This window comes from Cyclopterus lumpus, chromosome 23, assembly GCF_009769545.1.
Source record: "Cyclopterus lumpus isolate fCycLum1 chromosome 23, fCycLum1.pri, whole genome shotgun sequence".
NCBI lineage: Eukaryota > Metazoa > Chordata > Actinopteri > Perciformes > Cyclopteridae > Cyclopterus > Cyclopterus lumpus.
The window spans coordinates 7,369,541-7,382,662 of record NC_046988.1 but is presented as its reverse complement, the minus strand read 5'-3'; the positions used below and the strand labels follow the sequence as shown (position 1 = coordinate 7,382,662).

The 13,122-nt window shown below is 40.7% G+C and overlaps 1 protein-coding gene across 1 annotated transcript in view; it reads left to right on the top strand.

The window, feature by feature from the left end:
- Positions 1 to 622: 622 nt before the first annotated feature.
- The window catches only part of exoc4 (exocyst complex component 4), a 100,549-nt gene continuing 88,049 nt past the window's right edge, over positions 623 to 13,122 (top strand). The window contains exons 1-7 of the mRNA XM_034525984.1: positions 623 to 730; positions 2,127 to 2,316; positions 4,195 to 4,389; positions 8,586 to 8,779; positions 10,210 to 10,316; positions 12,384 to 12,484; positions 12,618 to 12,772. Coding sequence (XP_034381875.1) covers positions 651 to 730; positions 2,127 to 2,316; positions 4,195 to 4,389; positions 8,586 to 8,779; positions 10,210 to 10,316; positions 12,384 to 12,484; positions 12,618 to 12,772 — 1,022 coding nt within the window. The 5' untranslated portion in view covers positions 623 to 650. The remainder of the gene's footprint in view (positions 731 to 2,126; positions 2,317 to 4,194; positions 4,390 to 8,585; positions 8,780 to 10,209; positions 10,317 to 12,383; positions 12,485 to 12,617; positions 12,773 to 13,122) is intronic.

The following is a 13,122-nucleotide window of genomic DNA, read 5'->3' as shown; positions in this document are numbered from 1 at the left end:
TTATCTCGTCAGTCCACCAGTGCATCAATCAGGATGCAGGCTGCTGGGAATCGACCCCCTTTGGTCCAGAATCAATGCCCTCTCCCGTTCTCATTGGTACAGCAGAGATTGTCAGAGATACAGCGTAGGAGAGCCCTGCCAAATCCAGCACTATATGTTCTAAATGGGGGAGGCTATTAACTCACTGACACAGACTGTCTCCCTCTTTTGTCTCTGCTCAACCTCTCCTTTATCAGTTTCAAGAGAATTGGAATGAAAATGTTCCAAAGAAACATGATATATATTGTGATATTTGTATTGAAAATACAGATTATTCCTCATCAACCTATCACACAGTAACCAAAATTAGTATCTGACTGTCCCATTGTCTTTATCATAAATGGAGATCCGTGTTGATGGAGATCAATTAAGCATATAGAGTTACACAAGTATATAATATAACAATGTAATTATTTGAATGGCTGATTTGTGTCCAAATATATTTTATGATAAAGAAACTTAAATTGCTGAGTAGAGTAGATACGCTTCATAAGTGTGACTGTGACCAAAGCAGAAAAAGTGCACCACTGATGAAACTACAACTCCCAGACCTCCTTCCTTCGCGTCAGCTCGCGCTTCTCTCTTCCTGTTTGGGTGCCGCAGCTGGAAAAATGGCAGCTGAAACAGGGAGATACAGGAGTGCAGTTAGCAAAAACAAAGACCCCTCTGGTCTTCTTATCTCTGTCATAAGGTAATGTTTGTCACATTCATTGTTTAAGCTATGCAGCGTTCATAAGCCGTCGGACAGCGTTTGAATTATGCTCGTATTTGCTCTCTGACGGGTTGACAGCTAGCTTGTATGCTAAAGCTACGATAGCAACATCCTTCCTGTATTGCTGGTTGTTTGTAAGAAATTAGAGCTCACAGCGTTGCTATTTTCCTTTGCATTATGAATTTAAGGAGTATTTGTGAGTTAGTGTTCATAGCACTGGAGAAAAGGTTAAATACTACTGGCCACAGTACGTGACTCTTGCACATTTGAAAATCCTCTATTATTCATGTCACAATAGGCAATGTTTGTAAAAAAACTAAATAATAATCTTAACAACTGGACGAAAAGTGTTTTTTGCACGATATAGAGTCGGGTATTACATGAGAGGCAATTACTGCAAATACTGTGACCTCACTGTGACCTGCAACTAACGGTTTTGACAGCTGTAATCTCAAAACCTTACTTACCTTCATTTGGAAGTGGAAATGATGGGAGAGAGTTAAAGGCTTTCCAGCGTGGAGGCCAAGAATATCCACCGGTCCTCAGTCATACAATAAATGGTTTAAATTCTATAATGTAAATAAAGGATAACCTTTTTTTTTTTAGCAGGAGTACCAAAGGAGCAACTTCAAGCATGTGAAAAGTTGCTTTATTTGGCAACACTAGTATCAGTGTTGCCAAATTGACATGAGTTGTATTCAATTGTTAGTGGAGGACCTATTTACCTTTCCATTTGTGTATTTTGATATATAGTATTTTTTTTAATGGTTTTACAAATTTACAAGAGCTTTGCAACAACGGTTCTGTTTTGGACTATTTTGTTTTATTGAACTGGGTGGGTTTTCAGGCTTGAAACTGGCAATCTGATCTGTCAATACTGACCAATACTAAAGCTGCTATGGACCCATTTGTTACAGCATGAATGTATCCAGGGTCTGACATTTCTTCCTCACCTGCCACTGTTGCAGGTCACTGAACGTTTCCTTTTTTGTCGAAAAGCCAGTAGTAAATACGGAATATATCATGAAACCTTTATCCTTGATTATTTTGAACTTTGAAATTGCTTTAAAAAAATAACATCTCTTCATATGAGGGAAACCTTTCTGCCATAGTGGCAGGTGACCTGACATTTTAGCTGCAAATTACATTCCCTGAATGTACCGGTTCATGTTGCCATGCTAGTATGTCTGCACACACTTTTCTTCCTCTACCTTATGCTTCAAGTGCTTTACTTAAGCGCCCACTTTGCCAAAACCCAGCTTGTAATTGCCATTTCCGGAGGGTCTCTGCTCTCCACTCCAACGTTGATGCTTCCATAATGTGAATTTAGTTATCGAGTTGAATCTACTTTTCTGTTCCCTCTCCTCCAATGCAGGACTTTGTCCAGCAGTGATGATGTGCAGGACAGGGAGACAGAGAAGGGTCGTTTGGAAGAAGCCTTTGAGACATGCGACAGGGACTTAGATGAGCTGATTGTTCAGCATTATGCCGAGCTTACCACTGCCATCAGGACCTACCAGAGCATCACCGAGCGCATCACCAGCTCCCGCAACAAGATCAAACAGGTAAAATGAGAGACTTATGTACACAAATGGACACTCGAGGGTTGGGGAAATCCTTTACTACATTACATTTCAGGGTCGGCTGTAGCTCATGGGGAGAGTGGTTGTCCCGTAACTACAAGGTACCCAGTTCGATCTCCCCATAGGTGTATGTCAAAGTGTCCTTAAGTAAGACACTGTACCCCCAGTTGCTCCCTGGGCGCTTCACTGCAGCCCACTGCTCCTTAATAACAAATAACAAATGCAGAGAAGAATTTCCCCACGGGGATAAATAAAAGTGTACATTTCTTTCTTTTCTTTTTAGTATTTGTGCGTACATTGTTTCTGATGGATTTCAGAGCAGTGATGCTAAGCTGTGTAATTAAAAACAAAACAAGACCATTTTCATTCATTTTAATTTGTCTCTTCATACATGTAGGATCTTTTAAGACTAAAAGACTGACTCATTTAACACAAATCCTTTTCACCCAAGAAGGAACCTGCCTACTTGAAAATTGTCAGCTGAAGTCAAAATCCTGAGCTGGACATAATTTTCTCTATTACACTTGTAAAAAAAAAAAAAAAAAGAACATTGAAAATGTGAAGGTCAACTTTTAATGTCTCCTCCCTCCATGAGTGAGCCAATAAAAATTTGGCAAAAAAGACGTCCAGTGCCCTTGCGCTATTTCTTCGCAAGATAAAACAGAATTCTAACTAAGGTGTGCTGGCATGGTTCTGTCTTGAAATGACGACTTATACATTTTACTTGTCACCATTGCATAGGGTTGCAGATAATTTGACACGTTATAGTAGGAAAAGTAACAGGCGGTACTAATAACCTTGACGATGGCTCCAATCCCCAGTATACTAGTATCCCAGTAAGTCATGACGAGTGAGCCAGCATGCACAACACCTGAAACACTCTGAAACTGAAGTCTCAAAATTGAATTTAGCCGTCGTTAATTTATATATTTTGCATCTGTACGTTTTGTACTCTTAACAAGTCAGTATGTCACGAAAAGGCCCATTTGCAAATGTGTCACTTTCCTTCCATCTGCTTTAAACACTGCACACCCCCACACAAACAGAAGGAGGGGAGATTCTAGGTGGCTGCATCTGTAGCTCTGCCCAACCTCGAATCAGCGAAGCTAATCAGCCGGAAGTGGAAACACCTGTGTAGGTGTGCGAGGCCAAAAATACACCCCCTCCCAAAACAAGTTTTAATGCAAGCCAGAAAATCAAGTGTTTCAAAGGAGATGATCACGTTCCCTCTGAACTGATTACATATGAATTTATTTTATTGGTATTTACGTTGACATTATCAATGTTGCCTTTATTACCCCTACTCATTATATTGTGTCACTGGAAATCTAGTTTCTTTGACAAAATGTGCACAGAAAATCTAGTTTGTTGCAGGAAAGAAAGAGGGCAGGTTAAAGACACATGGCTGTCATGGATCTTTCTTAATAGCTCTTCAGTGATCTGGCAACTGCACCGCTCTGTTTTCACTGCGAGCTCATGAGATTCAACATTTCAGATTCTTGCTCACAACTTAGCATGTTTTTGATAGACACACAAAGAAATTATTTTTTATTTAAACAATAGGTTATGCTTTACCATGAAGCTGTTCTTGAAGTAACCTCTCTCTCTCTCTCTATATATATATATATATATATATAACAAATGTTATTAGAGCTTTAATCTGTAAAGACACATTTATACCAGAGCACTCGGAAGTAAGGAGTGACTTACTTTGTACTTTTCTATTCCTTCAGCTTTCATTAAAACATGTATTTTCTTATCTTATTTTATTTTATTTTGTGCATTGGTACTGCTGCACATAAAATGGGCCTGGTGGTAGTTTGCCCTACTTTCTTGATTTTAACTCACTCTTGCCTGCAGGTGAAGGAGAACCTACTGTCTTGTAAGATGCTGCTCCACTGCAAAAGGGATGAGCTGAGGAAGCTTTGGATAGAGGGCATCGAGCACAAGCACGTTCTCCAGCTGCTGGATGAAATCGAAAGCATCAAGCAGGTGCCTCAACGGCTGGAAGCCTATATGGCAAGCAAGCACTACCTTCATGCCACAGACATGCTGGTGAGTAGACTAATGGCCAGAGACGTGGCGGTGCAGGAGCCTCTTTTTATGTGTGAGCTGTCCAGATTTTCAGTTATGTAGAGAAGCAGAGAGACAGAAAAAAGACATTTGAAGTATTTTTTGTTTCGTTTGTAAGCAATAAGAAAGTGAGAAATGTAAAAAGGAACAGGTTGTTGTCTTGTTTTTGAAGTTAAAGTCCAAGTGGGAAAACATATTGACATACTTTATGTAAATGCATACGGGGCAAATCCGAGGCAGCTTCTGAGACCAATGGTGCGCACAGTGCACATCCATAAACACCACTGTCTATGAAGTGTTAATGCTAAGATTGATTTCCTGGCACCTCTCATTCCTCTAAAGAATAATTTTCCAGCTTTAACAGTCCGGTGGGTGCAACTCTTTGACTTCAATAGAACAGCATCTAAGTGCAGTAAAGGCGCTGCAGGTGTGTATGTTTGCGTGTGCTCTTGTTCTTTTGATGTGTGTTTTGCTGTATGCTTGGCAGGGGAGCTGGAAGGATTGTATTGAGGACTAAACGACCAGGCTCTGTGATCCCTCTGCTCCCCCCTTCACTTCCTCTCTCCTTTCTCTGTCACACCCACACATCTTCCTTTTAGACTTTGGTAATAATTAGTTTGCTGAAATGGGGTTATCTGAAGAGGAGGAAAAAATAGAGGTATGATGATATGCCTAAAAGACCATGACGAAACTTCTGTGTGGGGGTGGAAAGAAGTGGAACTTCATTCAACAGCGTGTCTTGAAAGGTAGTGGAAAGTTCAAAGTCAGTTGGACACTTCGACTCTGTCTTGCACACTTTAAATACGCTTTACTTGATCAGGATAGTGCACTTTTGTTGGTATGTAAAAAGCCTACTTCAAAAGGACATGTTATACGCCTCTGTATATCAGAATGCAGTTTATGAATAAATGATTTTTGGAAAGTCCACTTTAAATAAGCCACATTTAAAGCCTGGATAGGCAACATTGGAGAAACTAGCAAGAGTACGCTACATTAAAAAAAATGATGAGCCCAGTGTTGCCAACTCTTATCCAATGAAAGTAGCGAGCAGCACCAGCTCCAAAAGTCACTAAATCCAGCAGCAAATTCTGCAACACTGACAGCCCGTCCCTTCAGGTCTTCCTCCAAAGCCACTCCCCCAGAATTAGCGGGGCGAAAAGGGAAGAAACCTCCGGGAGAGCAGCAGAGGAGGATCCCTCTCCCCGGATGCACAGAAGTACAATATATGTCATGTGTACAGAATGAACAATGTAACAGTTACAACACATTTAATGCATATGCATACCAAAAATAACAGCAGCAGTGAACATAGTAGAATAAAAATGATAATAAAAGCAGTAATGGTATTGCCAATAGTAATAGCAATACAACTAATAATAATAATAGCGGTATCAGGTGTTGGACAGGGCCATATTCCAGATATAACCACAATCCATGTAAACCTGTGAGGAGAGAAAACACAAAGTCTCTGGAGAAGGAGTAAAGTTATGAATTGATGTGATGAACTAAATAAACAATTACATGAATTACAGTACATGCATACTGGATACTCGGTGTATGTTGTTCTTGAGCAAGTTGATGTTTGCATGTAATTTCCTTTCTAAGTTGGGGTATTGTTTACTCATAAAAGCCATGTTTCAAAATGTTGCCTTTCTTTGAAAAGGTAAATACAGACGATGCCTGCTTGGTGCACAAACTCGTTAAATGTATTTCGAGTGTGTATTGAAAGCTGTGCGAGTGGGCGGAAAATCTCTCAATACAAACTTAAATTAAAATTGGCCAAAGGAATAATGTCATTCAATATGACAATTAGGTATATTTGAAATATATTTTTCAGTGTCCTCGACACACTGCCTTCGTGTCGCTCCACTGTAGCATCATCCTGCCTGTGTCACTTCTCCGAGAGTCCCTGAAGTGTTTAGTCCCATCATGCTGTCAGTCATTACTGCACTCATCTGTCAGATTAACGACTCCCTGGTTTTCACTTGTGCCTTCTGTTGCTGCTTCTCTCCTCATAATCCATTTCTACCACTCTTTTCTTTCTTCAACAAAAAGTTGTTAAAGGTATTGTGCTTGCTGACTCATGCAGTATATATCTGTTGTTATTATATTTGCTGTGTAGTGTGGCAAGAGTACAGACTAGCCAGGAATACACGTCCTCGCCTCTCTATCGCTCCTTTACTGTCTCGCTCTCCATAACTGTGTGTCGTGTGGGTGGGTGTGTGAGAGAGAATGTGTGTTATGTGAGCCTTATCTCTAAGGGTTGACAATTAGAATTCAGACTACGCTCTCTGTCTGCTATTGAATGGCAGGTCTTGGACCCCATGGGGGTTTGGTTAAAAAGAGACTGTCTTTGGTTCCAGAAAATGTCCTCTCCTCTTCAGTGTCCTCTCTTATTTCCTTTTTCCTGTCGTGACACAAAACCCAGGTGTACACACATACCCCCCCTCCCTCCTCGGAGCTCAGAGCTAGGGATGACCTGTCATACTCTCCCCACTATCTTATCCTTCTCACAATGTCTCTTGCTTGCTCGCAAATTCACAAGAGGCTTCCTTTCCCTCATTACGCTGACAGGACCGGCCCCTAATGATGTTAAGCAGGCTTCCTCTGTCTGCCCAGCCCAATGGTAATGAGATTCCCCCCCAACACATACAGACACTTAAGTGTTAAATGATTTACAGTCATACAATCATACACCTATAATCATACACAGACACATCTGGGAGGTGTATATGTGTACACACACACACACACACACACACACACACACACACACACACACGCACACACACACCAGGTTATTCTATTAAACCAAAGGGGGCTGATCGTGCAGCGCATTAGCTCATCTTGTCACTAATGTGGCTCTCATTTGCATCAACACACACTTGACCCATGCACTCTCTCCCCCCCCCCCCCCCCCCCCCCCCCACACACACACACACACACACACACACACACACACACACACACACACACACACACACTCCCTTCTGTCCTGCAATGGCCATGCAAATATTCTTCCCAGCACTATCATCTCGCCATTACTGCTCTCGAAATAAACAATGTATATACATACGCATAAATACACACATACAGACAGGTACATTTTATTTAACGGCATTATGATTTATTAATTGCAAACATGACACAACCACTGCTGCTCCTGCTGATGAAAACTGGTAATGAAAATTGAGGTAAAAAAGAAGCACCGAGGGAGAATGAGTGACGCAGGAGGAATCCGTTTTTGGAAGCAAAGTTATTTTTCATAGATTGTACATATTACTATGTTTATTCATAGGTCAATTGAAAATAAGATACATGATTTAAGTAATTGTGTAAAGAGTGTATTCAATCCATTAACAATAATTGTAATGAGTGCCATTGTGGTTGTTGATGTCATTGTGTGGAGTGAGGCTTCACCATTGCAGACTTTCTTTCAGTTGGATGAAAAATGTAACTTCTGTTGAAGAACCTTGAAGACTGGCTAACTTAATCGGGGAATGCTGGGGGTGAATAAGGTTTGAACTGTGACTTGCCACATGGTTTCTTGATTTACATTAGATTAGAGGTAGTAGGTGCAGTTTAAAATGGAATGATCTAAAACTGGTCTGACTGGCAAATTTGATTATTACAATCATATTTCCATTAGCCACCATATTAGATTTGGGCTTTTTTTTTTACCAACAGAGCAACACTAACTACAGGTTAGTGTGATGATGAATTCAATTTATTGTCACTGTACAGCCCATATGCAGTTATTGTTGGGTAATAATTCAATATTGCACCATGGATATCCTCTGTGTGTTTTTTCCTGAACATAATTTGTTTTATATCTGTAAGATTGAGTTTTGTAGGAGACAAGGAACAGTGAATGTGCAGCCCTCCACCCTCCGACGTTGGTTGTGTGATGATGGTTCACTGGCCATGGAAGTTTTCTGTAACTCGGCCACAGAATGAGTTTCATATAGATTTTCACAATTTGGTGCGGTGGTGCCCGGTTCAATTTCAGGCCAGGTCTCTGTCATTTGTTGTCCTTTCTGCTGTCTTTTCTGTGGCTTTCTAACATTCAGTAAAGACAAATGCCAGAAGAGAATCTGAAAGGCAAAAGATCAGACGCTGTAACGGTGGAAATGTACAGCTTGGGATAACCTGTGATTGTTATGTTTTCATATATGCAGGTGTCAGCCGTGGAGTCCTTGGAAGGCCCCCTGCTGCAGGTGGAAGGGCTCGGAGATCTGCGCCTGGAGCTACACAGCAAGAAGCTCAACATCCACCTTGTACTCATTGATGAGCTGCACCGACACCTCTACATCAAGTCCACGAGTCGTCTAGGACACAAGAACAAGGACAAAAATGCTGCTCGCCTGCCAGGGTAAGGGGCGGTTTCTTCAATGTCTTTTACTTCATGGTCACCCCTTTGGGGGTCCAGATGTTCTCACATGAATACAAATGTGAAAAGAGTACCCCATTCTGTTCAGGGGATGCTTGGCCATTGACTTGATTGAGCATGAATGACATACGTGGGATAAGTGTTTTTATTATTGTTTCCGTCACTGTGCAACGACATACAGTGTTGTGCACTGTAGCATGACTAGTGAACACAAATATAACTGTCTAACTTTAAGATACATATTAGAGATTTCATTTTATCACATTAGATTGCGATCCCTTTGTTAATATCCCTGTAAGATTTGCCAAAACTGTCATGAGTCTTTTATGGTTTCATACAACGAACATTGAAATACTTTTTTCTTCTTTTTTCTTAGTGTTATCACTAATATTCTAGGCTCTGTAACAGTGCAGGTCGAGGTACTAAACGCCTTTCTTGTTTGCGTATTATGTACCGATGTGAAATGTAGCCTTCAAAGCGCTTTCTTTGAAAAGTTTTGACTATAGTTGTGTAACCATTATCAGTTTTACCAATGCTGGGACAACTTGCCAATTATTTACTGTATGGAAACCAAGCCAATTACTGACAAAAACAATTAGACCATGTATGACTTGTTGTTCTAGTTGTTTGTTGTCCTATGTTTGTCCTCTGTGCTGTGAAGTTCCAAAGAGACAGACGAAAAACACATCATCATTTATTGTAAAGAGGATAGCATTACTAATTCAAATTGGGAGATATACACTTTGAGTCATGATAGCAGTTCATAAATAAGACGAGAGGATTCAACACACATAGTTGAATGCAGCCACTGGGAGAATAACAAGCCATGCCTCTGTGACCCGAGAGCCAGCTTCTTAGTTGCAGCCGTATGACTTATTAGGGATAATAATGTTGATGCTGTTGTGTTGCTTGCACTTTTACATGTGTGTCTGTGTGTGAGGTGCAGTAATTATGGTGGTGGTGGTTTGGTGAAGTACAATGATTTATTACTAGGTCCTGGCCTTCCTGTATTGGGTTGCCTCGAACAACAAGCCAGCCTCCATACACCCCACTCACTTAGCAGATACACTGTGTTTATACAGTCTAACTTAAAGGACCTGGATTGCTCCCACCTCCGGCTTAAGGCTTGATAAATGGCTCATTGGAAAGCAGCACCAATCCCACCCATAGATGCAAGGCTTATTTGTTATAACATTAGATTGTTTTTGTTAGAGAAGGCTTAGTGGGTGCATTTCTGTTAACGCATACTAAACTTTTATACGTGTATGAAAGAAGCTATTACTCCAGATGTTTGGAATTAATTTGAGCCTATTCCTTTAATACAGTCGTAATATCATGTTTTATCTGAGACAGAAAACAAATGATTGAGTAATGTGACTTATTTGATCCCTGGATTGTTTTTCTCGTCGCAGCACCACGGCCAAAGATTCATCTCCAATTCCTGTGTTGGATGTCAGCAACCTGTCCACCCCACGCAAGCTTTTGGATTCACAGTTCAGCACACCTGGATCCAGCAGTGGTATGTTCCCTAGATTTTAGTAAGAGGGACTATTTGTTTTAAGTTTAAGAGTTTTAAGAGGTTGCCTCATGGGGGGGTGGAAGGGGGGGGACATTGTTTTTTTGCTCTACATTAAATTGCATACATTATAAGAACTACATAGATACACATATCAACAAACCAGTGTTGTTGGTCTTTTTGGATAACAAAGTGTATGGATTTCAGTTTGCAATTTTACTTTCACCGTGCTGATATCTTTAGTGATAATGAAGTCATTCGCATCATTCTCGCACATACACACTCCTACTATAATAGAATGCACCAGAAACTGCTGTACAAAGGACTAACCACACCACTGATGCCTCTTTACACACACACACACAAACACACACACACACACACACACACACACACACACACACACACACACACACACAGTTTTACACTCACACACCTACATTTAGCTATTTGCAGTATATACCACCTTCAACCAAGATCATAATATACATTTCCCTTGCTAACAATATAATTATCTTGTCCCCCCCTATCTCTACTATTAGTCACCCAGCATCTCTGTCCTCACGGCAGGCAAACAGCATTCATTACGCTCAAAATGGTAACCGGCACTTTAACAGAGACTGATAATGCCGACTATAACTGTATTCAGAAATGTATGAATTCTCCCTTGGCTGGGGTGTAGAGTCAGCACTGCATTCCTCCCAGGCAGAGACTAGAGGAACGCAAACAAGTAGATAATGAAAAAAGTTAATCCTGCAATAACTTGGTGTTCCCTTGGTGTTTCTGAGTTTTTATATTAAGCCTGGCACTTTTTTCACCGCCCACTCTCGGCGTTCTAAGTTAGCGAGTTTTTCCTCGGCTCTGCCAGGCAACCGTCTGCCGTCCTGTGCATACCACTCAGTCTCCACACACATATTGGCTTATTGCTGCTGCTACCTAGCTACCTTCCCTATACCCTTGTCATAAATCAAGTTCAATCTTAGCAAATTATCCTAAAAAGCAATATTTCCCTGAAAGCAAAACTGAGAGAACTGATGTCGTTCTCTCTGTTGTTCTCTATCTCTGTTGTTCTCTATCTCTGTCTCTTTAGCTCTTACTTCACTGAAAGTGTATGTCACCTAGACCTAGAGTACAACTGTCATTTCAGTTATGTATCTCCACTTCTCATTATCACTGAGTTTAGCCCATCATCATGACCTTAAACACAATCGAATGTACGAATCACCACAAATTCATAATACATATTTGTTTAATTCACCCACCCTGTAGGTCTAAAGGTAAAAGCTAAACCACAGCATTTCACATTATGCAAAGAGAACACTGGCGATTTAACTAGCGCCAGGTGGTAAGAGCCTATGCACCATCATGCTAACAAACTGTGATCACGACACATCAGCCGGCTTCCATCAATGGCCCAGCTTGCCATTTTGTCTAATAGCATTAGAGCACCTCATTTGTAGCTCGTAATTGTCATAATTATTACACAAACTCCAGTTGGAATGGGGGTAAAAGAGGAAATACACCCAAAGTCCATTAACTTGCCATAAACATTAACTCTCTTAACGCGCTTTGATGGGGAATTGGACGGCCCTATCTAATGGAAATTAGAGCATCATTCCATGCTGTCACTCTTAATTTAGCTGCTAATGTGGCTAAGTCAGATGGAAAGAGCATGAATGGGGGAGGATAACAGGATAGGTGCAGGTGTGTACATTTACACAAGGAAGATATCGTATGTTGTTGTAGTTAAAGCTGCTGTTCTTTCTTTTTTTTTTTTTGGTTAAGTTTGTTACTGAATTTTTACACATCTAGTTGTTATGTTTGTGACATTGATGGAGAGGTTACAAAAGCTTCCAGTGTTCTAAAATGTATAAACATCTGAGTTGTGTCTCAAAAGACATTGTCTTTAGTCTTTGAGCACAATGGCTCAAAACACCCAACATAAAGAAAATGGACAACAATTAGTTTAAAAGTGTTCAATCCAAGTCTTTTTTAATAATTCAATCCCTATGACTGTAAATATCTTTGAAAGCACGTCCTAACTAATGTGTATCTATATACTTTCTCAAGTGCGTGAGCTGCAGCTGGAAGTGCGGGACTTGAACCAAGCGGACCTCCCTGAGGTGGATCCAGAGGAGAATAGTGCTGAGTTCATGGGCATCCTCATAAAGGTAGATTGGTAAACACCAGACACGCTATGAATTTCTTCACCTCTGCTCTGTTACATCCACTTGTGTGTTCTATGCTTTTATTTCATTCCTCGCTTCAAGTGAACTGTTTCAATTGATCGTTCTTTTTTTTAAGGCTCTGGCCAAGTTGAAGAAAATCCCTGAGACCATCAAAGCCATAATGGAGCGGCTGGAACCTGAGCTGAAACAGATCGTCAAGAGGTCCACCACCCAGATAGCAGACCATGCATACCAGAGAGGAGAAAACTTGGCCCAGGAGAGCCAGCCAAGGTACAGTAATTATGAGACGGGCAGGATGAGGAAACGCATACCGAAGGAGGAAGGCACTATGTTAAAACATCATGGCTTCCTGAGTGTGGAGACTTATTCCCTGAAGAGTGAGAAAACTGAAGGTTAATAGATAATAATAAAATAGATGAATTAGGAATGGGAGATACAGGTAGTAGATAGCCACGAAGAAGAAACTATAAACAGTTCTTGATAATGCTTGCCTGATTGAAAAATGATTAGTACAATCAGCAATGTTTACAGTGTAAACAGCGCTATGCAGCGACTGTGTTATCACTGAAAAATACCTTAATAAAGCTGTCACCTTTTAGGCCAGAGTTTTACAAAAGCAT